Source organism: Oncorhynchus masou, chromosome 11 (genome assembly GCF_036934945.1).
Source record: "Oncorhynchus masou masou isolate Uvic2021 chromosome 11, UVic_Omas_1.1, whole genome shotgun sequence".
Lineage (NCBI taxonomy): Eukaryota > Metazoa > Chordata > Actinopteri > Salmoniformes > Salmonidae > Oncorhynchus > Oncorhynchus masou.
The window spans coordinates 22,786,648-22,814,259 of record NC_088222.1 but is presented as its reverse complement, the minus strand read 5'-3'; the positions used below and the strand labels follow the sequence as shown (position 1 = coordinate 22,814,259).

General features: G+C 42.8%; 1 protein-coding gene across 4 annotated transcripts; it reads right to left on the bottom strand.

Moving 5' to 3' along the window:
* Positions 1 to 864: 864 nt before the first annotated feature.
* On the bottom strand, positions 865 to 26,284 carry LOC135548330 (autism susceptibility gene 2 protein-like). 4 transcript variants are annotated; one of them, XM_064977815.1, is made up of 19 exons: positions 25,070 to 26,284; positions 14,379 to 14,585; positions 11,937 to 12,029; positions 11,782 to 11,808; positions 10,699 to 10,728; positions 8,662 to 8,710; positions 6,659 to 6,983; positions 6,339 to 6,553; positions 5,983 to 6,212; positions 5,072 to 5,122; positions 4,748 to 4,852; positions 4,577 to 4,630; positions 4,459 to 4,488; positions 4,288 to 4,359; positions 3,961 to 4,099; positions 3,435 to 3,506; positions 2,834 to 2,917; positions 2,509 to 2,740; positions 865 to 2,329 (listed from the first exon to the last, which is right to left on the bottom strand). In XM_064977815.1, exons 1-19 carry the CDS (start codon positions 25,418 to 25,420, stop codon positions 1,300 to 1,302), a joined length of 3,396 nt encoding a protein of 1,131 aa, XP_064833887.1. In that variant the 5' UTR covers positions 25,421 to 26,284; the 3' UTR covers positions 865 to 1,299. The 4 variants fall into 4 exon arrangements, with proteins under 4 accessions (XP_064833887.1, XP_064833885.1, XP_064833886.1 ...); XM_064977813.1 differs by having other exon boundaries at positions 6,339 to 6,556; positions 25,070 to 26,283; XM_064977814.1 differs by having other exon boundaries at positions 3,961 to 4,096; positions 6,339 to 6,556; positions 25,070 to 26,283.
* Between the last annotated feature and the right edge of the window lie 1,328 nt (positions 26,285 to 27,612).

Sequence of the window (27,612 nt, the reverse complement as noted above, 5' to 3'; positions counted from 1 at the left end):
AAAGTTTTGAAAATAGCGGTTGAAGTTCTACATAAAACATGCTATCAAGAACGACATTTATGGTAGGTGTTGACGGAGTTATTTATATACATTATTGTCCGATTTATTTGTAAATTCTATGAAAGTATGGAAGTTAAGGTTGCAAAACATCCCAAAATATGAAAATTGATAGATGGAAGTAAAATTTTTGTCTGTGGTGCCTGGCCTTAATTAAAACTACAGATTTTCAATGTGTTTCAAGTCTGGAGATTGAGATGGCCGTCTACTTGTGCCAAGTTTCAGCCTCCTGGCAGAGGCAACCATGTTTTTGGCTAAATTGTCCTGGTACTGGGTAAAGTTTATGATGCAGTTGACCTTAACAACGACCCCAGGACAGTGGAAGCAAAAATGCCCCATAAAATTAAAGATCCACCACTATGTTTTGCAGTAGGTATGGGGTTCTTTTCTGTTCATGCATTCTCATTTCGGCTCCACTGGAGTGCGTGGCCAAAGAGCTCTATTTTCATGCTGTCCAACAAATGTAAATGCCCGGAGTTTGCTAAACAGCATTGGCACTTGGATTGGAACCCGTGCTTTGGTCAGATGACATGAAAATGGAGCAGTTTGGCCACGCACACCATTGGTGGGTTTGGCGTAGAAATTAGAATGCATAAGCAGAAAAGCACTCCATACCGAAATATCAATTCATATTTATTTTATACAGTCATCTTTATCAAGGGTGTCAATAAATTCGGACCCCAATGTACATACAAGCCCATGCTATGATAAATTATACTATAATACAAAAAATAGAACAATTATGATCATTTAAGGAGTACTGCAAATGCAAGTGAAAATAAGACAATGAATTGCCAAGTAATTCCATTTTTGTTTAAATAGACATTCTTTATAGAAACAAATGACAGGTTATGTGAATATTTCCACAAAGTGAAAGTCATTTTCAGGTAAGAAACATAGTTACATTAACCTAAAAACTATCAATCAAGAGGAGAACATATTTTGTCAGTTTTACCTACTGATAAATAATGTGTAATAAATGTGTATGAAACAAAGGTAATGCATTAATTACACAAATGTACAAATTCATAAAATCTATTTCTGTATACAGAGAGGGAATATAAATCTTACAAAATACTCATATATTACTATCAAATAACATTATCCAACAATACTTATTCAACCGTTTCTATGCACTCACTACTTAAACTTGTTATTTATTAACATATAATCTACAATATACTATTTTTACATAAAGTCGTCAAGTTGAGTCTGGTCTCTTATATCTGAGAGACTTCCATGCTACTGTGCCTCCACCTCTTTAGGATTGCAGGATGGGGTTGGGTCCCCAGAGGGTGGGGCACTGGTGGGTGTGGTCTTTCGAGGAGTGGAAGGTATGCCAGGGGATGTGGTGGAGGTGGTCACCAGAGGAGGTGGGGCACTGAGAGTAGCAGTGGGAGGAGTCCTGTTCAGATGGCCACTGTGTGGAGCTGAGGGGCTGAGCCTGGGGTACATCACCCCACCCAGGGAGGACGTAAAGGTGGGTGTGTGTGCTAGGTGGCCCTCCATGGGAGACCCCTGGAGCTGGTGCAACCTGGCCCTCTCCTCTGCCTGTCGATGACTGTCCTGTAGGTGCTGCTGCGGCTGTGGGTGGGGGTGTTGCTCCCGCTGTCTGTGGCCTCTCTCAGGGTCATAGGTCGTATGTACCTGCTGGCTCTGCAGGTACAGACCTCTGTAGGTGTCTCGTAGTGGATCCCAGGGGCCCGAGAAGTGAAGGGGCACACGGTGGTCTCGACCTGTGGCTAGTGGACTGACCCCCATGAAGGGCTGGACACGGGCTCGCTCCATTGCACTGAGGCTGCTCACTGGGTGCATGGGGCTCATGGAGAGTGGTAGAGAGTGAGGTAGATGGCTGCTCTGAAGCATGCCTGTGATGGGGAAGTGGCTGTGCCTTGATAAGGGGTGTGGAGCCTGAGAGTGGCCTGGTGGGAGTAAGAGGGTCATTTCTAGTGGCCCAGCCATAACCTCTGGCTCATCTCTGTGTTCCTGCTTTATGTTTAAAGGTCCCTTCAGGGTTTGTGTGCTCTCGCTGGATTGGTGATTCTTCACTGTGTTATAAGGGTTTGAGGATCCCCTATCCTGCACCTCCAGCACTGGAGAGGAGCTTTGCTTCACCTGGACTCTCCCCAGCGAGGTGCCGTCCCTCTCAGCCTGACGACGACCCTGATCTGGGCTACTCCTCTTCCTTTCTGGGCTGCTGCTGCCAATCAGATTACTAATCTGAAAGCCTGAGGATGTGTGGGTGGATTGATGGCTTCTTTCCAGAGAATTTCTATGGAGAGGACAGAGGTGGGAAGGTTAACAGCTGGGAAATATGATATCTTGCCTCTATGTGGTTGGAAAAATAGGCAATTCTTTGAATGTTAGATGCTGTTTCAAAATATAAAATCACAACTTTTGAAGGCCTTTCAGATTGGGAAATGCCATCTCTGCGCTAGGGCTGTCACTGACCCGTCTCTCTCGGACTCCTCCTTGGTAGCAGAGTGATCCCTTTTCTTAGCTTCCCTTTCCCTCTCACTGCTCTGGACTGTGAGCTTACGGGCCACATCAGTAGGCCTGGACTGTGCTGGAGGCGTGGGGAAGGAGGGGGGCATTCGTTGCAGGCGGTTCCAGGCTTCCTGAGGGTGGCTGACAAAACCTGGCAACCCATGGCCCTGCCTGTCACCAAACGGGCTGCCTCGGCCTAGAAGATTTATGTAATTTCAATAAAATCAATCAGTTCACCAATTGAGTTGAAACAGTAGGTTGCATTAACTATCTGAGAGCGAAAACCTACCAAGAGATGGGGCACCCAGACCACCAAATGCATTAGTTGCCAGTTGTCCAAGGTTTCCATAGTGACTAGCTCGATCAAATGGATCTGAGGAGCATCACAAGAGGAGCACCTCTTAATGGCTGTTGTCTTGTACTTTATACATCATTATTTATTTAAAAAATAATAATGTTTACACCTTTTTCTCCCCAATTCCGTGGTATCCAATTGTTTAGTAGCTACTATCTTGTCTCATCGCTACAACTCCTGTACGGGCTCGGGAGAGACCAAGGTTGAAGGTCATACATCCTCCGATACACAACCCAACCAAGTCGCACTGCTTCTTAACACAGCGCGCATCCAACCCGGAAGCCAGCCGCACCAATGTGTCGGAGTAAACACAGTGCACCTGGCAACCTCGTTTGGCGCGCACTGCGCCCGGCCCCCCACAGGAGTCGCTGGTGCGCGATGAGACAAGGATATCCCTACCGGCCAAGCCCTCCCTAACCCCGACAACGCTAGGCCAATTGTGCGTCGCCTCCGTGGACCTCCCAGTCGCAACCGGTTACGACAGAGTCTCTGGGTTCATTATTTTCACATTGCACCAGCAGCCTATGGCTCTTACCAGTAAGGTGGCTAGCATGTTGATAGTGGCCGTGATGCGTGGGGGCATTGAATGGTGATGCAGACAAATGACCTGTAGAGGGAGAAGGTACAGTAGTGAGCGAATCAACCACACTAACATGGGCATACAGCGACATAAAGGAGCTAAGGAACCAATAAAAGCCGTTGTTCCCATGACCGCAACAATGTCATCATCACTGTACAATATCACCATAATTGTACAATATCATAACCGTACAATAGCATCATAACCGTACAATATAACCATAACTGTACAATATCATCATAACCGTACAATATCACCATAACTACAATATCATCATAATTCTACAATATCATAACCGTACAATATCACCATAACCGTACAATAGCATCATAACTGTACAATATCACCATAACTGTACAATAGCATCATAACCGTACAATATCACCTTAACTGTACAATATCACCATAACTGTACAATATAACCATAACCGTACAATATCATCATAATGTAATGAATAGGACATGGAGTAGGCTGGCTAACCTGAGGAGGACAGGAAAGGTCGGGCCATGTCATGGCCATAGGATAGTCCAGGAGGAAGACCTGGTGCGGCTGGCCGACTAAACAGGTCCAGCTTCACCCTGCTCATATTCAGCTGATGTGGATCAAAGTGCATGTTCTGCTAAAGATAGATAGATAGATAAAGTGGGGAGGAGAGTGATGGACAGAGAGAGGGATTAAAAGCTTAATAGAGATTGAGAGGTGAAGGGGTTGCTGAGATGGGAGGACACAGAAAGCATTACTTCACTGATTACCGGTTTTGGAAAATAATTAATGCATTTTGTAAATTAATGAATGCATCTTGTGCACCTTCATTCTCTGCTGGTGGTGATGAATCTGCCATGCAATCTGGCCATGCATTAGACACCATTTGCCAGCCTTCTGCAAGAATAGAAGGACAATCATTTGATTAGTCTTAAACCCAAGGGCTATAATTCTGTCGACAAGCTTACAGAATGACAGCGAATGGCATATTCTTACCCTAGCTGATGATCTGAATGGATCAGCTATCTGTGAACAGAGGGAGAACATAGGGTTAATATCTGAACCTTTACTACAGTGTTTTATTCATAACTTAATGGATAGAGAAGAGGCCTACCCGTGGGTCCTTTGGTAGTAGAGGGACTTCTGGCCGTGTCACTACATCCATAGACTAGGGAGGGATGGTAAGTCACATGATTAGATTATTATGTGGTTAACACAAGGCCATAAAGGAGACAGACAGACAGTCAGACAGACACACAGACAGAGGGAGTGATGTGGTATGGACCTTAGGCTGGAAGGCTCCTTGCAGAGAGCTGAAAGGTCCTGGGGGGCCTGAGTGGGGGTGCAGGGCTGGCATGCCTGGCATCACTGGGGGGTAGGAGGGGTAGAACTGGGCAAGACCACACACAGGTTAAGATGAGAATGAATGAAGTGGAACGTCAGGGGAAACAAAAGATTAAACAAACACTTTGTACGCCCAGAGTAGATCTGTGAGTAAATGGCATATAACTTCATTTCTTTGAGAACCATAATATGATACAGAATAATGCCTTTGATGGTAATCCAAAGGAACATATTGCAACTTTCTGAAAACAGTACTTTAACTTACATGTTGATGTCTTAGGTAAGGGTTTTCCAGTTTTGCTGAGTACTTTTCCAACTGAAAGACAATTTTGTGAGAACACGTCAGTAATATGAACAATATTAGACAATAATATAAGCATACACAAAGAAGAAACAAATGTAAAAATGCTACAAATTATTATAAAAAATAGAAAACATTAACCATGGCCGTCCTGTTCTACACCTCACATTACACAAAGTGCCAGGAAGCTATGCATGCCAACGACTGCACAGCACGGTGCATTCATCTCAGCTCATTGACTGTTTAACAGATGCATGTACACACTTCAGATGGCTATGTTCAGAGTTTCCATATCTCAGCTGCTTAAGCCTTAACTGAAGCCCTGCCAAGGCCGGCACAAGCATCCATGAGCAATTACCCACGATCAAAAGCACTAATGACCTCATTCCTTCTGCTGCGGCACAGTCATTTGTCCTGACAGCAGGGCTTTGGTGTGTCAAAACAGCCATGAGATCCATTTACACTGCCTTTACCAACTGCCAGTGGAACAGCCAACCATTTCAGGGATCATACATATTTTTTTTTCTATGCTGAAATATTTCAAAATGTTCCCTGGTGGGTGTAAAAATGTTTTAGTGGAGTGTAAATGGATCTGAAAGCAAAAATGTATCTCTTGGGGACTGTATCTGATATTTCTGTGTGATATTTGAGATGTGAAACTAACACACACACAGGGTTTTCCCCAGAGTACAGGAGGCAGATGCTGAGCCTGAGGCTACACTATTAAGAAGATGAGTTTGGAGAACAGCAAAAACAAAGCACTCTGTAAACTCTGGTTTCTGGGTGACCTAAAATGTCCTTTACAATGAATGTGGGATTTGATAATAACATGAACTCATATGAAGAGGTTTGTAATGGCCATGTGCTGGACTTACATTTAGGGCAGCTGTGCGACCCATATTTAGGGGTGTAGAGACGATGCCTGGTGGAGGAGGCAACCCGTTGGGGTAGGGTGAAAAGGTGAGCTGGTGTTGGTGCTGATGTTGGTGCTGGTGTGTGTGCTGGTGGAATTCTGCCCTCAGTAGAGGTGGCTCAGAGCCTGCCCCTCTAACTGCAGTCTGTGCCAGGAAATGGTTGTTCAGTTCCTGGCGAAGCAGGTCGTGCTCTGTTGTGGGGGGAGAGAGGCGAGGTTAAAGGTCATACTCTATGATGACTACTGGTCTTTTCTCACCCTTTCTCACAACCTACACCTGTTGTACATTAAATCTCATTTACTGTTCATGCCTCTTACCTGAGCAGCCTGCACGAGTGGACCGTCCTACAATACCGCTGGTTGCTAATCCCGCAGGACTAGTGAACATGGCAGGGTGGCGATGCCCGTGACCTGGCAGGAAGAAGTGGGGTGCGGACAGCTCTGAGATGGACAGAGGGAGGGCTGGCAAGGGAGAAGAATGGCGCCCGAAGTGGGGGGATGGGGGGATGGTTCGCTTGTGGGACCCCTCTTTGCTGCTGTGGAGAGGAGGAAGGAAAAGTTGTAAATAAATATCAACCTCCTCTAGGATATAGTATTATTAAATGGTTTGAACAAGTTTGGTCAATGCCATGTCCTACCTGTTGTGGAGACCAATGTACAGGGGATGACCCTGGTGATGTGACAATGGTTCTCTCTTGACCTGGGATAGGCCTTGCCCTGGCAGAGTTGGCATGGTCGGGTTGTGAGGGGACGTCCTCTCCTTCTTCACACACACAGCAGGAGGTGGGGTGGTGGTGAGAGGGGCTGCAGGGACAGGGCTGGCATCAGGCAGAGCGCCAGGGGCGGGGCTGGCAGCGGGCAATTCGAGGGGCGTGTCGCTGCTCTGCTCTTGGCTGCGTTGTAGACCTGACACTCTGGCAGAGCTGCACACCTTCGCTTCATCCCTCTGGTCAACACCTATGTCTATTAGCAACCAGAGAACATAGGCTATCAACCACAGTTTGACAAAACTTAGTCATTTAATGTTCTTTCCCACTTCAGATAAATACTGACATTGATGTGTCCATACTTAGCTGAAACAACCTTCAGTCAGAGTGGTGAATAGCTTCTAATCTCTGCTGTACTAGGCCTACATCTAGAAACAACAATGAGGCAACAACGAGCAGCTTCGTAACAGCCAGTGTGTCTTGGAAAAATTAGCATGTTCATACTACAAAGTGCTTACAATTTGTTAGTCGCACCAATAGATCTTCCATTCACTGCCAGAAAATGATCATTAAATTCAACAAACGGCCTATTTTCCCAGCACCAAACACAACCTTAGTCTCTATTCCCTGCAGTCTTTGAGCTCTGACAAGAGCTGAGGGCCCTGGGGAGAGACTAGTGGTGTGTTTACCATTATTTGTAATCATAACGTTCAATAGGGTGAACTCCAGACGGCTTATTGGGAGACTGAAGAGACCTCCAAAGCAAACAACAAATGCCCTCTCTAAAGCCCACCACAAGCAGCTTGGAGGTAGTGAGAGTTAAATGGGGAGCTCCTAATCACGTTCACACAAGACATATTAAACCCCTAGCTCAGCTCTGAAAGGTTCTCACCGCCAGCCAGCCAGTGGGATTACAGCAGGTTTTATGCTGCCTGACCCTGGATGTGCGTCTCCTCTTGCCTTTTACAGGCCAAATGAGTTTTAGTTTGAGAAATCGTGGGTTTTGAAGGGAACACAATCTATCAAGCTGCCCCTATACGGCCAAACACCTCAGTCAGGTAAAGATTGCTGAATGGGAACAATATCATTCAGTGATGTTGCTTTCAGCACCATTCTTTTGGGTGAAAATTGTATTTCATTGTTGAATTTCAGCACAGGAGGCTGCAGAGGGGAGGCTCATAATAATGGCCGGAACGGAGAAAATGGAATGGCATCAAACACCTAGAAACCATGTGTTTGATGTATTTGATACCATTCCACAATTCCAGTCATTACCGTATCCCGTTCTCCCCAATTAAGGTGCCACCAACCTCTTGTGAATTTCAGCTATAGTTAGATCACAATATGGAATTGATGGCGATGGTAAGGATGATAATAGGGAACATTGCAGTAGATTACAAATTTGCTTGAGCCAATAGTCTCATTGAGCATGAAGTGTGACTAACCCGTTCCTAGCCCCAACAAAGCATCTAAGCCATTGGGAGTAGAGGTTCAATCCAATTCATAGCTAAAATGTTTTGTAGAAAACATTTATCAACTATTTCAAATCACTCAACTCAGTTGCACAAATATATCTGACAAAACATTGCATCATTATTCGGTTTTACTTTAAATATAATAAATCCCTCTAGAGCAGAGACTTTCCACAGGGTAGAGTAACATTATACCCACATTGTGTAATTAAGAGCAAGTGTGTGAGGATCCTAAAATGACAAAGGCCATAACACTTTGCCAACAACTGGACCGCTGTGTGGCTTTAAAGAGGAGTATTCCCTTAATCGAGTGAACAGAAATGGAATGCCATAAAAAGCATGTCAAAATCTTGTCACTAAGAGAGACACATATCTATTCTGTAAATAGCAACAGCTAAACGAGGACAGAGAGTCAAAAGCATACACGCTGAATACCCCAGAATCCAGAGGAAATATTCTTACCAGTAGTTTTCCTTAGCGTGAAGAGTTTATCAGACACAATCCCTGAAACCTGAGTTAGAATGAGAAAAGAAAGGAAATAACAAATATGTTAGCCTAGCTAGAGGCTAAATTAGGATTCTGAAGGTGCCGGTAGTGGAACTGCCCAGAAAAGTGGTTGCTTTTCCATCTTTATCAGCACTCTATCAACAGGACTGTTCTGTATACTGGCTCTTGTTCCACTCCCAGACTCAATGTGCACTTCGTCACTCAAGGGGGTGTGTTCAAGTTCCCAATGAATGTAAATGAGATCAGAGGGACAAAAGGTGAGACATAAATCTCGGTGAACCCAGTCCAATGACATGAGGGAAAGTTTCGAAATGAAACTGAATGAGATTCAATCGAAACCATTCTTAAATAATTTAATGTATTACATGACAGCTCAATGCAAGTATTGTCAGGATAATAAAAAGCATCTCAACATAAATTACATATTAAGAGGTAATTCATGTAATCAGTCATATCTTCCCTGTAAGATCCCTCACTAGAAATGTACAAAAATGTCTATGACATTTACCTTGTGAAAAACTAATTAGAAAGTGGATAAGACAAATTAAGTGACTGAGTATCTTATTCCAATCAATAAATTACATTACCAACCATATGTTTCTGATTGAATTGCTGAATATTGGCCAGATTCTAATAACAGGCAGCAAAGGACACACACACATACGCGCACACACGCAGACACCCGCACACAAACTAGACTAATCAGCCATTTTCATTTAAATAAATATATAATATTTATGATGTTCTGTTTATTTCTCATCTTTACACTTTATGTTCTTTACAAAGTCATACAGACGCGGCAGGGTAGCCTAGTGGTTAGAGTGTTGGACTAGTAACCGGAAGGTTGCAAGTTCAAATCCCCGAGCTGACAAGGTACAAATCTGTCATTCTGCCCCTGAACAGGCAGTTAACCCACTGTTCCTAGGCTGTCATTGAAAATAAGAATTTGTTCTTAACTGACTTGCCTAGTTAAATAAAGGTAAAAAAACCCCACCTGATTATAGACTAATGGCATCAAATAAAGATGAATCAAACTGAGCAGACTCAATTGCTACATCAAATTGTTGATATCTGAACTCAGCTGAAATTCAACTGTGGTAAACCATCATGAGGTTCCTTTGGTGTTGCAAATGTAAAGGCCTTTATTTACAGCTATTCCTGGAATCCCTCAGTTGATTAACAACCAGCAGAATGCCACAATACTGGAATCTGGTTCATACGACCTCTGTCATGAGTCCAATTTCAGTTTTGGAGCCTCCAGATTTAATTTGAGGTTGCTGACAAAGTAAATAGATCATATGGAGGAAATAACAGAGACTAGTTGTTATTATCAGAACATCTTGACCTTCGTAAAAAGGCCTAATGATGTTCACAGTGTAATCAAGTTAACTTCCGCAAATTCCTTAGATCAAATCCAATAATGAAATCCAAGAGTGCTGGTATTATTAACATATAGATATTTATAACAAGTTTAAATTAGTATAATGTCCTCGGGACACACAGACTGAACCTAACACTCACAAACCTGTAATAAAACACTAAAGACATCACACACACTGTTCACACTGCCCTGGTGTAAATAAAAAGGACAGCCAAAAGACCTGACTCCCATCACAAGACCTGACTCCCCCTTCCTCTCAGTACAATAAAGCCTGACCAGCTGACAGCGCAGAAGGGAATACATGTGTAACAGGTGTGAAATGGCTAGCTAGTAAGCGGTGCGCGCTAGTAGCGTTTCAATCGGTGACGTCGCTCGCTCTGAGACCTTGAAGTAGTTGTTTCCATTGCTCTACAAGGGACGCGGCTTTTGTGGAGTGATAGGTAACGATGCTTCAGGGCTACTGTTGTCGATGTGCAGAGGATTTCTGGTTGAAGCCCAGGTTGGGGTGAGGAGAGGAACAGAAGCTGTTACACATGAATGACAGCATAGTAGAGCACTGATACCTTATTATCAGTGATAACAGTTGTGAAAAGTGAGAATGTTTATCTTGCCTTGTCATCGATGTCACTCTCACTGTCACACTGCGAGAGAAAGGATGTAAAACACTGCATTAATTCATGAGAATGTATCAACACCTTCATCAATCAAACACTCAAACTGGAAGTGAGTTATTCGCATTTCTGCTATCTGCCTCCACAGTCATATCAATATTACCCATAGGAACAAAAAGTGTTATTATTTGTCTAGAGATTATAAGGAGACCTTGATTCAAGGTCATGACCTGTGTTTTGAGTGACACTGCCGTGTTTACTCCTACTCTATTGGCAGGGAGAGAACAGCAGAGGATACCGTGAGACTCGAGGCAGTAGTCATAAGAGTGACTGATGGGTGTTTACAGTAAGCTTCCATAGCAGTATTTATCTTCATTAACTAAGCTTTCATTACAATATCCTATTCCATGAAAACAAGATTGTGGATTAAGAAACTTGACTCCAATCATTTAATTTAGTATGATCAATGAAATCTTGATAAATATGTGCTGTATTTACAAATAATGCATAAAGAAACATTGAGATCCATTGAGATCAACTAATAATCCTGGTTATATTAGGACTAAAAGCTGTGGTTATGTCGAGTAGTAATATCACAAAAACAGTCTGTTTACAAATCAAGAGAGAGAGAGAGGATGTTATTATACATCATGTCTGTTACCTCGTAGTGACAGACATGTGTTTAACTGCTGTGTGTACTGATCTGTCTGCTCTAAGGGATTCATCATGCCAGACGACACAGCAGCACAACTGTGAGCTACTGTATCAGCCAGTCAATTTATACTGAAACCACTGACAACACGTGTCTCTCTGCCTCACTCCCCTAATGACTCAAGCCCTGCTCACTGTCAACATGTGAAGGTTACTCAGATCCACAAATCACTAATCCATGTTGACATGACACCTGTTTAGCTACATTACTAAATATCAGCCTGTTAGCATCTGAGAACATTTTGTCACAGACTGTTCTTGTTCTCAAAATGGTAAAGATAATCACTGACCCGGTTTTGCCCTCATACTCTGAGAATGACTATAGGCAGATCCTGGACATTAATTCTGTCAGAAAGAATTGAAGTCACTCACCGAATATCCCCGACCAGAGAATGAACTCTGTGGAAAGGAAGGATAATGTTAATGAGCAAGGGCTTAGGATAGATTCTGATAAAGGCCTTCTGTAATCACTCAATAGGATGTTGTTGCACACAAACATCTCTTTATCCAGACAACACTGCTCATACCTCACTATGGTGTCCTTTGGAGTTGCTTCTCTGATGTGTGCCCTGTGTTTTGGTGACTTCAGCTCTGTCTTGCCTTCCTAGAAGCCCCTTCACCTGAGGGACATGATAGACTAATGATCTTCCGTTCTTTGAGTCCATGGTTATCTATATTACATTGAATTGTTCGACAGTACATTTATCAACCCAGAAGAGAATCTGGACCACCAGAGGGCACTATCGTATTACAGACATCAGTGAGTGATTACACGTCAGTGAGGACATCCATTTCCATGCCCAGACATTAACTGCTGATTTAAAACAAGCCATGCTCTGGCCCATCTGAGAGCCGACGGCAACATGGGTGCAGGTACACAGCGCATGCATAAATGGGCGCACGCACACATAAACACACACACACACAAATGCACGCACACACACACACACACACACACACACACACACACACACACACACACACACACACACACACACACACACACACACACACACACACACACACACACACACACACACACACACACACACACACACACACACACACACACACACACTCAATTGTGTTGCAATGGAAACCTTAAATGACAGATCCATGAAGCATAATGCATTTTCAAACATTGATTCAGGAAAGAACAAATTGTTTCTGGACAAAACAAGACAGAAATGATATTGACTGAAAGCTTAGCACGTGGTGATGATGACACAGGAACAGTATAATAATGTGGTATTGATCTGAGGTTTGATGGTTTAAAGCAGGGCTGCCCAACCCTCTTCCTGGAGATCTACTGTCCTGTAGGTTTTCAGTCCAACCCTAATTTAGAATATCTGATTCAGTTAGTTAAGGTCTTGTTGAGAAGCTAATAAGTAGAACCAGGTGTTTAAATTAGGGTTGGACTGGAAACCCACAGGACGGTAGATCTCCAGGAAGAGGGTTGGGCAGCCCTGGTTTAAAGCTACTGCTACTGTAGCATTCAGCCCGTTCCTGTAGTGTTCTGCTGGCTGCTACACTTCCCTGCTTTGACAGTCCAGCCCAGGACACTGTCTATTTCTGTGTGTGGGTGTTCGTGTGAAACCAATTTAATTAAATAGCATGGATGATGTTTCACAGTGGCTGCGAACATGTCAAACTAGCATCCTTCAGCAAAAGTCCTGACTTGATTTGACACAGCCAGTGTGCGGTGTCAATGTGCAATGAGCTGCAGTAAAATACACTATCTTTCTGGTGATGAGGTGAAACAGAAGAGATGATGTTATCCCGCTCAGCCCAGTCAAAACTGTTCGCTGCTCTGGCCCCCCAATGGTGGAACAAACTCCCTCACGACGCCAGGACAGCGGAGTCAATCACCAGCTTCCGGAGACACCTGAAACCCCACCTCTTCAAGGAATACCTAGGATAGGATAAGTAATCCTTCTCACCCCCCCCTTAATGATTTAGATGCACTATTGTAAAGTGGCTGTTCCACTGGATGTCAGAAGGTGAATTCACCAATTTGTAAGTCGCTCTGGATAAGAGCGTCTGCTAAATGACTTAAATGTAAATGTAAATGTTAAGTCCCTCTACTTTGTAGAGAACACTTTAGAGGTTTCTTCAATGACACAATTGAACTGCTCTTGATTGAATTAAGTGTGCGGAGGTTTCATGCATTTCGTAAAGTAGATTCCATCTACTTACAATGTGCTTAGATAAACAATCAATTCAAGGAACAAAGGACTCTTTGAAACAAACATGCTCATAGATCTCTCCTCTATTGCAAAGGAGGCTACTATCCAACATACTGTTTTGCATACTGTTCAGTAGAGGAAACATCCACAAGCCAGGGGCCATCTAGGCGATACCTTACAACAAGTAGTATCTGGTCTACACACAGAGATAAGGGTAGGGGAATTGGCTAGGCCAGAGACTGATATGGAAGCGAGCCTAAGTGTGTGTGTACCTGGTGTGCTCTCTTACAAACACAGACACATCCTGGGCTGAGGAGGAAGCTCTTCACAAAGCACCTTATCTCATCATAGCTCTTTATTGGCCCTCGTTTCCTGTGTGGCTCCCTCCTGACTTCATGCACAACAGACAGGCTTGTGCAAGGCAATTACTAGACCAGGATGGGAAGCTTCGGGAATTAACCTGATAGAGTTCATTGACTGGCTGGTGCCAACAATGAACACCTAATAATGGAGACAGTTTGTTTACAACTGATAGAAACAGGATCACCATTAGAAAAATAGAACTGTGGGAATGAAAGTGGATGACTTGCAACAAGAAAGAAAGAACTCAAAATAAACAAGCCTAGACTCTAAGCTACACAAACTGTAAGACCTCATTACTTCACTAGGCAAAACCCTTACACATGTGGACACACACATTACCAGGTAGGCAGGTTTTGGTTTGTAGTAGAGCATATTCATTCGAAATATAATGAAGGTTAATACCACAGATCCATAGGCTACCTGCTTGTTCTTCTTTGAGTTGTTTTTCACCTTCCCCTGCTCCTTCTCTCCATACTGCTCATGTTCAAAGTCAGCTCCATTGTCAGTGAATACATTCACAGGGATCTCAGCCCTTTCAGAAGCCTTTTGTTTCTTCAGCATCTGGCTCTCCCACTTCTCCTTACCTTCCTGCAACCTCAGGCTCTTTGAGGTCTTCCTCAGAGCCACCTATGAAAGAACAAACACAAAAGAGGCTTAATATCTACAGCACAGAAAGAAAGAGACCTTGGTGTGGATGATGATAATGCTTAGAATGAGTCAATATGACAAGGCGGCAAGGGAATCCTTGCTGAAACCTCTAAGAATGAAATAAAAACCAATCTTAAAGACAAAAAAATGGAAATAAAACCATACTCATGATGCTTCTGGGCATGGCTCTGTGTATTGAGGTCATATCCAACCTGGTCTCAGAGCATTTTGTATTATGTTGTACGTAAATCCGAGACACTCCATTAAGTATTATATGTTAAGTTTTGTATGGTATGTATTAATTTGTGGATTTACATTACCCATTTTGTATGACATGTTAAGAATTACTATTTGTATTATACATTATGATTCGCAAAACATACTATATGTTACGTATTTGCAAATCATATTATATGTTACGAACTTGCGAAACGTATGATATGTTAATGAATTCTAGCTACAGTAGGTGGCTAGGTGGCTAATGGTAGCTAGCTGGCTAATGTTAGATAGGCTAGGGGTTAGGGTTAGGGTTAAGTTTAGGAGTTAGGTTAAAGGGTTAAGGTTAGGGGAAGGGTTAGCTAGCATGCTAAGTAGTTGCAAAGTAGCTCAAAAGTAGTAGGTAGTTGAAAAGTTAGCTAAAATGATAAAGTTGTCAATGATAAAATTCAAACTCGCAACCTTTAGGTTGCTAGACGTACGTGCTATACGCCCACCCCTCCACCCACGACTAACCACCCTACTTTTGTTTTTTGCCTTAAGTAACCATCTGTCTTATGTAACCACACCAAATGTAAGTGTCCCAGATTTATGTTTACTATGTTATGTCTAGTATATGAGAGCAGGCTTTCATATCCTGTGAGGCAGGCCTGTGAGACTATAATGTGGGTGGCCAGCTGCTGCCCATTGTCAGGCTGTGGATGTGGGGTCTGGCAGTCTGAGCTAAATGCCCCGTGCCTGGAATAACACCAGTGACCTGCAGGGGGTTTACCATTGGTGTTGATACACATGTCATCAAGCACAGTGGAGGCAAGCAATAAACACGAACAAAATCAGTTACAAGTAATCTAAGACACAAATGTCTATTATTCTGTATACATCAATGATGTCGCTCTTGCTGTGCGTGATTCTCTGATCCACCTCTACACAGACAACAGCATTCTGTATACTTCTGGCCCTTCTTTGTACACTGTGTTAACAAACCTCCAGACGAGCTTCAATGCCATTACAACTCTCCTTCCGTGGCCTCCAACTGCTCTTAAATGCAAGTAAAACTAAATGCATGCTCTTCAACCGATCGCTGCCCGCACCTGCCCGCCCGTCCAGCATCACTACTCTGGACGGTTCTGACTTAGAATATGTGGACAACTACAAATACCTAGGTGTCTGGCTAGACTGTAAACTCTCCTTCCAGACTCACATTAAGCATCTCCAATCCAAAATTAAATCTAGAATCGGCTTCCTATTTCGCAACAGAGCATCATTCAACAATGATCCCTAACATACCCTCGTAAAACTGACTATCCTACCGATCCTTGATTTCTGCGATGTCATTTACAAAATAGCCTCCAACACTCTACTCAGCAAATTGGATGCAGTCTATCACCGTGCCATCCGTTTTGTCACCAAAACCCCATATTCTACCCACCACTGCGACCTGTATGGCTGGCCCTCGCTTCATATTTGTCACCAAACCCACTGGCTCCAGGTCATCTATAAGTCTTTGCTAGGTAAAGCCCCGCCTTATCTCAGCTCAATAGTTACCATAGCAGCACCCACCCGTAGCACACCCTCCAGCAGGAATATTTCACTGGTCACCCCCAAAGCCAATTCCTCCTTTGGCCGCCTCTCCTTCCAGTTCTCTGCTGCAAATGACTGGAACTAATTGCAAAAATCACTGAAGCTGGAGACTCATATCTCCCTCACTAACTTTAAGCACAAGCTGTCAGAGCAGCTCACAGATCACTGCACCTGTACATAGCCCATCTGTAAATAGCCCATCCAACTACCTCATCCCCATACTGTTGTTTATTTTTTTGCTCCTTTGCACCCCAGTATCTCTACTTGCACATTCATCTTCTGCATATCTATCACTCCAGTGTTTAATTGATACATTGTAATTATTTTTGCCACAATGGCCTATTTATTGCCTTACCTCCCTTATCTTACCTCATTTGCACACACTGTATATATACTTTTCTATTGTGTTATTGACTGTATGTTTGTTTATTCCATGAGTAACTCTGTGTTGTTGTTTGTGTCGCATTGCTTTGCTTTATCTTTGCCAGGTCACAGTTGTAAATGACAACTTGTTCTCAACTTGCCTACCTGGTTAAAGGTTAAAGAAAATAAAAAATGTTTTTGAATGGAGCAATGCAATAAATTAACCCCTAAAATTAACCCCTACGCTGGTGGCTTTTTAGGTATTATTGTTCAATGGAAACGAACTAATCATCAAGTGTGAACTGTGAGCATTCCCCGCTGAGCGTCCCCCCTGCCTGCAGCTTCAGCTATCCAAGAAAACAACTGATCTAATGGTACAAGTTTAAAGCCCTACCTTGAGCTAATCTCCAGAACCATTGCCATAGTGATATTAATATTCATTCTGCTGAAAGACTAGCGGCGTGAGGTAAATGATGTCTTATTCTGTTTCTCCAGCTCCCTGGACTGCCACCAAGACTCTGATAAAAAACAATCCCTGTTAGCTTGACTCTGAATTAGCATCAGGCGTACACATCTGTGGAGAGGCAGGGGGATAGGGGGAGAAAGGAGGGAGAGAGAAATATCCAAAAAACAAATACCAAACAAGGGGAGGATGAGAGAGTGTGGGTGAAAATAATCTGGGGTAGATACGTTTTGCCAGCTACACTGAATACAATAGGGTGAATCCAGCTAAATCCAGGTTAGGGTTTGGGGTGTGAATGGCTTTGAGAAAGAACACTGGATCAAAATCCCAGGTAAAGTCCAGTGGCTTACAAAGGATTCAGTGGATGGAAGGCTCTCATCAAGTTCCACTATCACAGCTGTACCTCCATCCATTCCCTCTCACCATCTATGAAGCCTCCAGTGAATATAGCAGTAACAAGCATGTTATAACACAGTCTATCCTCAATTAACAGAGTTCATGAGAATCAAGCTATTAACAGCTCATGTTCCACAGCCTCTTCAGTCAGACGTTACATATGAGCTCTCTGAACATGCCCTGGGTATGGTCTGCAAATGTTTCACAAAGGACATGACATACAAGAGGCCAGAGAAACAAGGGGGGATGTTAAGCTATTCAAATCCAATTTGTGTCTGCGGGAAGACAGTGCAAAGGGCATACAATCAGCTAATGGCACAATAAGTGCTGCTTCAGCCTCCATTAACTGCTCTGCAAAGGTGCAACACATGCAGGGGTACAACAGAGAGTCAGAGAGTCAATTGTATAAAGTTAATAGCATCGGCTAACATGCCTTTACATTTACATTTAAGTCATTTAGCAGACGCTCTTATCCAGAGCGACTTACAAATTGGTATTAGAGTAATAGATCTGTTATAGTGAAATATATTCATTCCTATGTTCATGTATTAAAGCACTACAGTGTATGAATGTGGACCCAGCAGATCTGATGTTCATGGGCATTGCTCCATTAGATACTGTACATGATGGATTCCTAAGCTGTGTGTAAAGCTACAGGTCAACAGATAACACAGGTGCTGCTTAGCTGTTAAACAGCGTAAATCCTATAGAGGCATGAGGAGATAGTCATGGCTGTAGATAATCTGAATTGATATGCATGATTATTTATGTCTTTATCCTCCTGACCACAACAGAGATAATACTGCAAACAGCCTATCCATAGATCAAGCACTCCATCCATTCCCAGCTAGACCTCTTTCTGTCATTCTGAACTGTTCGATCACAAGCAACTATAGGCCACCATCTTCTGGTACATGATTCACTTTAAATGGCCCTGACTTCTGTAGAGAGGTTGCAGATACAATAGGTTCATAATGACTGGATTATTTGAATGCTGAAATGGAGTTGGCGTGTCATTTCCCACAATGTGTGTGTCACACAAATAAGTGGTAGAGGTAATTAGACACGTAGCACTCTATTCCCACGACAGGTTCTGCCTGTCCAACAGCCTGAGGTCACAGCAGGTCCTGCCACTGAATTATGGGAGTCGGGCAATCTATTTACCAGTAATGGACTTAAGTCATGAATAAATTCACACTGCCATGGCTCTGCCGTACAAGTCTAAATGTGTACTTTGTCACATAAATGTCAAACATATTTAAAGGAGGTACTACTGGTGGCCAAAAATATAAACATTATGAAATTGTAATAGAACATAAATGTCACTTTTCTTGTCTCAACCTACAGTAATGATAAAGACGAGGGGGCTGAAATGGATCCAGTTTATTATTACCTAGATTCATTTGTAAACACTGCAGTACAGTCTGTCCACATAACACAGTATCTAGACTATCTACAGTCCCTGGACAGCTGCTGTGTTCCATTCTCAGAGGAAGAAATTCCCTACATACCTGTGTGAAGCGATTAGTGATTTCATCGTGGAGCTTCTCTTTCTCTGTGTAGTACAGCACATCTACAACTCTTCATCCCAGTATAGACCCATTCAAGGACACTCACTGATTTTATAGACTGATGTTGCCATTCATAAGAGTGAGGTACCCTAAATCGGTCAATATCATTCGTCATCAGAATCCTGTCTGACTTACTGTTCATCAGCTCAATATGTTATTTGCACTGGCAGCCCAGGAAAATGAGATGGAGACAGTCTGACAAGTGATTATGATCAGAAGCTTGACTAGATGTTCAGCTGACAAAAGCTGATCTAGGCAACGACATAACATCAGGAATTCTTGAGAGCCTCGTTACACTCACTCTTCAGACAAGATTATTGAGGAAAATGTATTTTCATATCTTACCTCAAAGTACTTATCACATGCTACTGTGGTAGAGGGTAAATCTGGGCAACAACAGACACAGAGTGTACAAAACATTAGGAACAACTCTTTCCATGACATAATGTAGATTGACCAGGTGAATCCAGGTGAAAGCTATGATCCCTATTGATGTCACAAATCCACTTCAATCAGTGTAGATGAAGGGGAGGAGACGGGTTAAAGAAGGACTTTTCAGTCTTGAGACAACTGAGACATGGATTGTGTATGTGTGCCATTCAGAGGGTGAGTGGGTAAGACAGTGCCTTTGAACGGGGCATAGTAGTAGGTGCAGGGTTTTCCCCGTGTGTATTAAGAAGGGTCCATCACCCAAAGGACATCCAACTTGACACAAATGTGGGATGCATTGGAGTCAACATGTGCCAACCTTCCTGTAGAACGCTTTTGACACCTTGCAGTCCATGCCCCGACAAACTGAGGCTGCTCTTAGGGCAAAAGGGGCGAAACTCAATATTAGGAAGATGTTCCTAATGTTTTGTACACTCAGTGTATATTTGGGTGAAAACGATATGTAATAAAACATGACTGTGCTAACCTTGACAGCTGTATATAGTAGCTTGATTAATGCCTCTGCTCTCCTCGCCTGCCAGGTACTAAGACAATTAGATTACACACCATCAGTAACTAATCAGGCCTTTTCCTCAGAGAGCCTATTCACAGTGGCCTCCAGACATTATACTGGGATAATCTCCTCAGCTATGGGCATTGTAGTGGAACCCTAACCTAACTACAAAGCAGTAGAGCTCAACATCCAACAGACACAAAGGGGAGGCCAAAAACAGAGGGACAGAGATAGAAAAACAGTGTAAAACAAAAGAGTGTTGTTTGCACTGCCCCTGAATTGGAACTAAACTACATTTGGAACTGTACCATATTCAGCAGATAGCCCTACTTATCAGGGCTAAATAGTATCTATCCACAAAATGGGGCCAACAGTCATTATTTATCCAGTGGATTGAGGTCATGCAGTAAGTAGCAGCACAGTCGACATCAGGGCCGGACCTAGCTTTTTGGGGACCCTAAGTGAGATTTGGTTCGGAAGCCCCCCACCTCGCGGCAAAACATTTTAGTGGCCTCCCTTTTGACGGCGGTGCGAAAATGTTTAAGTTCATTTCCTGCAATTCTACACATTTTGCCATGGGGTGGAGAGAAAATGTAAAAATTGTATAACAAATTTCATACAATTCGACTCATTTTGCCATTTGGTGGAGAGACATTTTGCAGTTTTAAAGCTAATTTCCTGCACTTCTACATATTGTGCCTTGGGGCATAGAGAAAATGCTGCAGTTTTTTTAATGGAAGTTTTTGTCAATTCTACACATTTTGACATGAGGCGGAGAGAAAATGTAGCAATATATAACAAACAATTCTACAAAGTTTGCCATGACTTCTACCATGTTAATATAATATCTGAGTGAGAATGACTAACAAAAACAATGGGGGCTCCCGGGAGGTCAGGGCCCCTGGGCACGTGCGCTATGTACCAGGGTTGGTATTCGGCCATGATTACTATAAGTTTAGCTGAATCAAACATTGGTAGTTGACATGTCTAATTGAGTGACTGTCAGTGACTGACACTTGGTGTAAACTATTCTTAAACTCAACAGTAAGTTGAGACCCCGATTGAGTTCCTATTTTTTATATATATAAAAAAGATATGCCTGGGGCCAGCCCTGTTCTACATATTCACTTTCAAAATAAAACATGCTGCCTCTCTGTCTGTCAGCACACTGCAACAGACAGACATTATGGTGTTCCATGTCATTTCCAGGCTGTTTAGGGCGACTGGTGGTTTATTTACAGCAGAAGCGGACAAGCAGCAGAACAAAGGCTAGGAGAGAGGTTTTATGGCAGGAAGAGTCTGAGTCCGAGCCAGCCTGTTTTCTGTCTTACACACGCGCACGCATTCACTTTTACAACTGTGACTTTTCCCATTATGTGGAACTGCAGCGAACAGGGGTAAAACATGAAACGTTCAGCATTAGCTGGCTGAATGAAGTCATTGTGCTACCACCATGCTTAAGAGAGGAGAAGGTAATCCTTGGACATAAGAGGCTAGCTGTTGTGGAGACTAGGGGGATGGCAGGCCAGATAACATAGAGGGTCAATGAGTGCACATTCAGGCACACTGAATACGGCCATGGAGAGGTCATTTCAGTGTTCCTAGAACTAGAACATTGAACATTGATTCTACTTGAAAAAAGGGATGAAAGCAAAAGCACAGCCTATTATCAGCTCCAAGTGAACACGTTCACATACACAGACAAGTGACACCTAAAATCCTTGTAGGGCCCCTGAAAGCTAATCACTTCCTCAATCTTGTCCACACAAGCTTTTAAAGAGTGTTATCCAAACAGACAGACAAACACCACAAAGAGACAAGGAGCTGTGGAGCAGCAGCCTTTCCCCCTCTTGACTGCCTGAAGAGCTGGGCCAGAGGACTGGGAGGCTGGCACACATTAACTATGCAGCAGGGCCCTGGCTGTCATAAAGAAGCACTTACCTATCAACAGCTGTAATATTTCAATGATATGCTTCGTGAGAAATTTAGACCACTGTGCCACTGCCTGTACAAGTTTAGTCGTAATCTTGAATACAGCAAAACAGACAAACATTTTTTGTTTTATTAACTTAGAGCTATGGGCGTAGAATGCTCTGTGACTGTGTTTCTCACCTGTTGCAGCCTATTAAATGAACCTTTAGCCTTTGACACACTGGTAGTGCTTATCAAACAGCTACTTAGAGGACATCAACTCTGGGGTGTACAGTAAAGTACACACCTGACCGGAAGGATGGACTCCGAGAGAACATCAAACATATCATTCTATTTACGCAAATAGGGTGTCAAAATGTCTACGTGGGGCTTTAATGCAGTAGGATATTAAAAACTTGTAACAGTCTGACAGCTCACACTATAAATGACTAATCCTAGATTTAGTATTAATGAAATTCTATCTGGTGGAATCCTAGAAGCTCAATCATCATAAAAGTGGGAGAGTGGGGAGAGAGTCGCTCTATTAGCAGAGCTAGAGAAGAGAAGCATGCCTTATTAAAGGGAACAGACTGTGTGACAAAGAAACGTTTCACAGTTTAAAGGGTAGAGCTGCTGCAGGCGTCACCCATTCATACATAAAGCTAGACTAATGACAAGCCAGACACGCTGGTTACAGAGCTAATGAAGTCAAGCAAACATACAGTGGGCCAGCACATCCAAGAATCCCTCGCTGGTGGGTTACACCGTCTAGGTTACAGCACTCGCTCACTGCAACAATCATTATACAATTATGTAAGCCTCCTCTATTACAATCCAGGTCAGGGTCATTTTGAGCTGGAGTCATAAGTCTACAGTCATCCTCATCCAGAATGTTGTGGGAATCATGTTGGCAATATGCAACAGCTGTATGCAGCAGCTGTTTCTACAGTGATTCATGTACGGTAAGCTGGTCCATCATGGCTACAGTGACTACACTACAGTGTGAGTGTAATAGCGATGGCATCTGTTTGTACGCACTAACTCTGCCATGGCTCGTTTGCCACCACAGGGAAATGAATGAGGTTGTTTTATAGGTAGATATGTATAGGGATAAGGGGGCTAGGCAACAGTGCAAATACTGAAATAAAAGGTCAATAGAGATGCAAGGTAAACTCGGTCCGTGTAGCTATTTTGTTCGCTATTTATCAGTCGTATTGCTTGGGGTTAGAAGGTGTTCAAGAGCTGGTTGGTGTCAGACTTGATGCACCGGTACTTCTTGCTGTGCGCAGCACAGAAAATAGTCTATGGCTTGGGTGGTTGGGGTCTTTGATGATTTTTGGGTCTTCTTTTCACACCGCCTGATATAGACGTCCTGGATGGCAGGGGGCTCGGTCCCAGTGATGTACTGGGCTGTCCGCACAACCCTCTGTAGCGCCATGCGATCAAGGGCGGTGCTATTGCCATACCAAGCAGTGATGCAACCAGTCAATATGCTCTCAGTGGTACAGCTGTAGAACCTTTTCAGGATTTGAGGGCCCATGCCAAACCTTTTCAACCTCCTGAGGGAGAATAAACACTGTCGCGCCTTCTTCACGACTGTGCGTGTGTGTTTGGACCATTTTAAGTGTTTAGTGATTTGGACACAGAGGAACAAGCACATAGAGCACATAAAGCCTTCATAATTCATAAAGGTACTATTAACTGACTGATATTATCTCATAAAACAAAATGTATAAGACCTAAACTTGCTTTAACCTCAGACCTAATTTCCGGCATCTATACCAAACTCCATTCTTTCTACATTCATTTCCTCTACTGGCACGCTCTAGTGTAGTCACGTAGCAAAGCAAATCCTTGAGTTTACAACTCCGAGAAGCAAGGGTTGACGATAATAGATAATGACCATCATCACCATCAATGAGAGTTGATTGTAATTGTGTTATGTTTTGTTTTTCGCCCGTGACATTTGGTATAACAATAGGTTTCTCTTTCTAGAATGTGAATGTCATAACAGGATTCAGACAGTATCATAATGAGAATGAGTCTTCTGTCTGGTACATATGCACCATTCACTTTGAGTCAGCTCTGGCTTTTTACTGCCAGTTTGTCTTTTACATAGTGTCACATAACTACCATTAATCATGTTTACTGGTAGTCACCATCTGGCGGAAAGCACTGAGAGAAAAGGTCATTTTCAATCATTCCACACACTTGGTTTGCTTGAACATAGAAGCCTCTGATGCTTTTATTATTGCTTCTTTTGCATCTATTTTCAAAACACATGTCCCTGTGTGTGGACATGCCGTGAGGCAGGAGGGGGCACACTAAAACTAAAACCAGCTGATGAATACTGCACCTGGGAGCGTTTAAGAGCAAGAGAGCAGCTTTCTTTATAATGGGTCAAGCGTAGGCCTAGAGTTTTTTGATTTTCCATGTGTGTACAACCAGCAAATCAGAACATATTCAAAATCGACCAGTTTTTCTCTGAAAAAGACTAGCAATTATCATGACATTGACCAAACCAGCTAGTGTGCACCCATAATTATCTGTATTCCAGAAACACATCTGCTGAAATGAAAGTGAGTCTGATTTATAGAAACACATGGACTGAGTGACATCTCATAGCATCATAATGGTTGATGTTGGGATAAATCAACAGTAACCTAACAGCATATAATCAGCTGTCACCCTCACAGCATATTGACCCTGCAAACCAGTATGTTTACAGCAATATCCAAGGTCCCTAAAACCTTGTTACATAGGCAGGTAGGCAATTACAGTGTAAATAGTCAACACATTGTTACAATGGTTATTATTCATCTTTACACAAGATTTGCAAACTAACTCACAATGGAGACAACTGGGTAAACTGCACATGACCCTGTCAGAGACCATGATCCATGAGGCCCACACATGGTGATTTAAGAGACTTATTTACTTATGAATCATGTCCAAATAAACAAACATGTGTCAATATATATACATACACACACACACACACATAGCCCTACGTTCTTACCTCTAAAGATTCCAGATTGATAAAGCTGGCAATGGCAAAGCCATCAATAATGTCTTCCTCCTGAGACACTGACCCCCGTCTCTTTCTCCGAGAGGGACGCGGGGGTCGGACATAATGCAAGTTGGTCATTTTCCCATAATTACACAGGGCCTTTTTTCTGAACGGACTTTGCCCCCGGTCGGTGCCAGATGATGGACTCCGGTTTTGATCATTCCTGTCAATCGCATCCCTTCTCCGCACGCGGTCTCGTTGAGATCTGGACCTCCGGCTGCGCTTTATTTCCCCGTCCATTTTATAACTCAGAGACGAGGCGAATACCACAAGACAGTGCGAAATGTGTTCTATGTCCATGGAAAGTAACAGTGCGCAGAAGAGCCCTGGCTTTGTTTTACAAATCAAATAAACAATTCAGACAACGATCTGAGAGAATCATCTATCCAACAATAACAAAAACAGACAAGAACATTTTCGAAGGATGGTTTCGATTAGAATGCGAACAGCGGCTGCCCTTCTAATGGCATCACCAAGACTCACAATAATATTGACTTGTTCTGCAACTTTGTTACAATTGTTGTCTGGCTGCTACAGCGCGAGCTGCCAGACAAAGCTATGACGCTGTATCATGTCCGACGGTTCTTCTACTTCCATCACCGCCCAATCCATGGTCAATCCACTGCCATAGCCTCCCCCCAAAACGGTTGTGCTTGGCTAGAGGGATCCAATTAATCCAATTAAAATATAAATAGCCCAAATAACTCCTCTTTTTAATGTTGATTGCCCGATTGATTGTTACTTATGGGCTTTGAAATGCAAACGAGATCCCACATTAATAATCCGCACAACGCAATCAATTCCGTGAAGTGAATAATTGTCCATCCATTGACAGATAAAACCATCCATGCGCAGGCTATTTGTTTAAAGCTTGTCAATCTTCACGCCAAAGTGACCAAACCTCAGCCAGAAAACGATTCGCCTTTATCCTGGTTCGGTCTTCATAATAGATCCAGCCTCGAATTCTTCTTTCAGTGGTTCCTTAGTTGATATGATTGGTTCCTTGGTTCGAATGTCCCGTTGAGTTTGAGTAAATCGTTGGGTAAATGGTGTTAAAGAGACACGTTAGATTTAAAGCCCACTCCCCACTTCGCTCTTCATTGCATTTTCGTTTGTAGTCTAGAGTAAATCCCAATACCCTGAACAACTGACGTATTTCCGCCACCTCTGCACGGAAGTGTCTGAAATGATCATCGATTTGACACTGACGGGAGGAGATGAGTAATGGAACTCTACTTCTACCATATTAACTGCTTAAAAAAGTTCGTTCTGTTCTTGATACAGTATTACATAGAAGTTCATGACTACCAGGTTATTACAACTGAGTATAGCCTATGCTGAGAATAGCATACAGATTGATTCTTGGAAAAATGAGTTCATGATGGTGAAACAAAGGGTTTTGAGGAAATGTGAATTATATATTTAATAATTCGTTACGAATAAATGCAAACAATACTGTTTTTCTATATGCATTATTGATGTTGCATAATAGCCTATTGCTAATAGGAAAAATTGAGCCTACGGTGTGTGTTAAAAGGCAGTGTTAAATTAATAATCTTTATATGATGTAGACTTAATCCTAATGCACAAGCATGCTTGGCATTCCTGTGCCAAGAAAACAAATCAACCCCCCATAGCTGTAGGACCTACAGTACATATTCACTGGAAAGTAGTGTTCAAAGTGTCCTGCTACAATTGCCTTAGGAACAGGAAATAGTAGAAATGCTTCCCCAGGTTGCCATTATCAGTAACATGCAGCCTTTATTGTGGTTTGCATCACCCCCATAGGAACGTTAGCAGAATGCTAAAAGATGCATGAAGCATGGATATGCTCTCATCATCCTCTTGGTTGTCCTCTTTCTGAACAAAATTGATCAGATAACAGCTTTATGATTGCAGTTCTACATGATGCTCTGTTATCACATAACGTCCTTCAAACTCTGAGTGTAAGTAAACCTTTTTGATTTCCTATATTTGTATAGTGATATATATTTGTATTTGTATAGTATAGTGCAATAGTTACTACATTCCCAAGTGTCTTAGGTCTCTAGTGGTGCACTGACAGATTCTGTGGGTTTTCCCTGATGAAGTGCTCCATTTAGAGAGGTCCTGTAAGTTGAGTGCACCACTAGGCTGCTCGAGAGCATTGACAAATGAGACATGTATGTTCTGGAACAGTAGGTTCTAACCCCCCCAGGGCACCAGGAGTCCATTCAATACTTATTAAAGGCCCAATGCAGCTATTTTTATCTAAATATCAAATCATTTCTGGGAAACAGTTAAGTACCTTACTGTGATTGTTTTCAATTAAAATGGTCAGAAAAAAAACAAAAATAGCTTCTTAGCAAAGAGCCATTTCTCAAGCAAGAATTTTGCTAGGACTATCTGGAAGTGGTCTGAGCGGAGAAAACTGAAAACTGGCTGTAATTGGCAGAATTGTCAGGCGGTCTTTTCAAACAGCTCTTACACTAAAAGGGCATTATCATAATTTT

What these genes read in the sequence shown, in the direction of transcription:
- LOC135548330 (XM_064977813.1), bottom strand. Translation starts at nt 25,420, where the DNA reads ATGGACATAGAACACATTTCGCACTGTCTTGTGGTATTCGCCTCGTCT. An exon ending in TACATTGGTCTCCACAACAG is followed by an intron (nt 6,557 to 6,658) that starts GTAGGACATGGC and finishes TCCTCTCCACAG; the next exon opens with CAGCAAAGAGGGGTCCCACA. An exon ending in ACCTTTCCTGTCCTCCTCAG is followed by an intron (nt 3,507 to 3,960) that starts GTTAGCCAGCCT and finishes CTCCCTCTACAG; the next exon opens with GTCATTTGTCTGCATCACCA.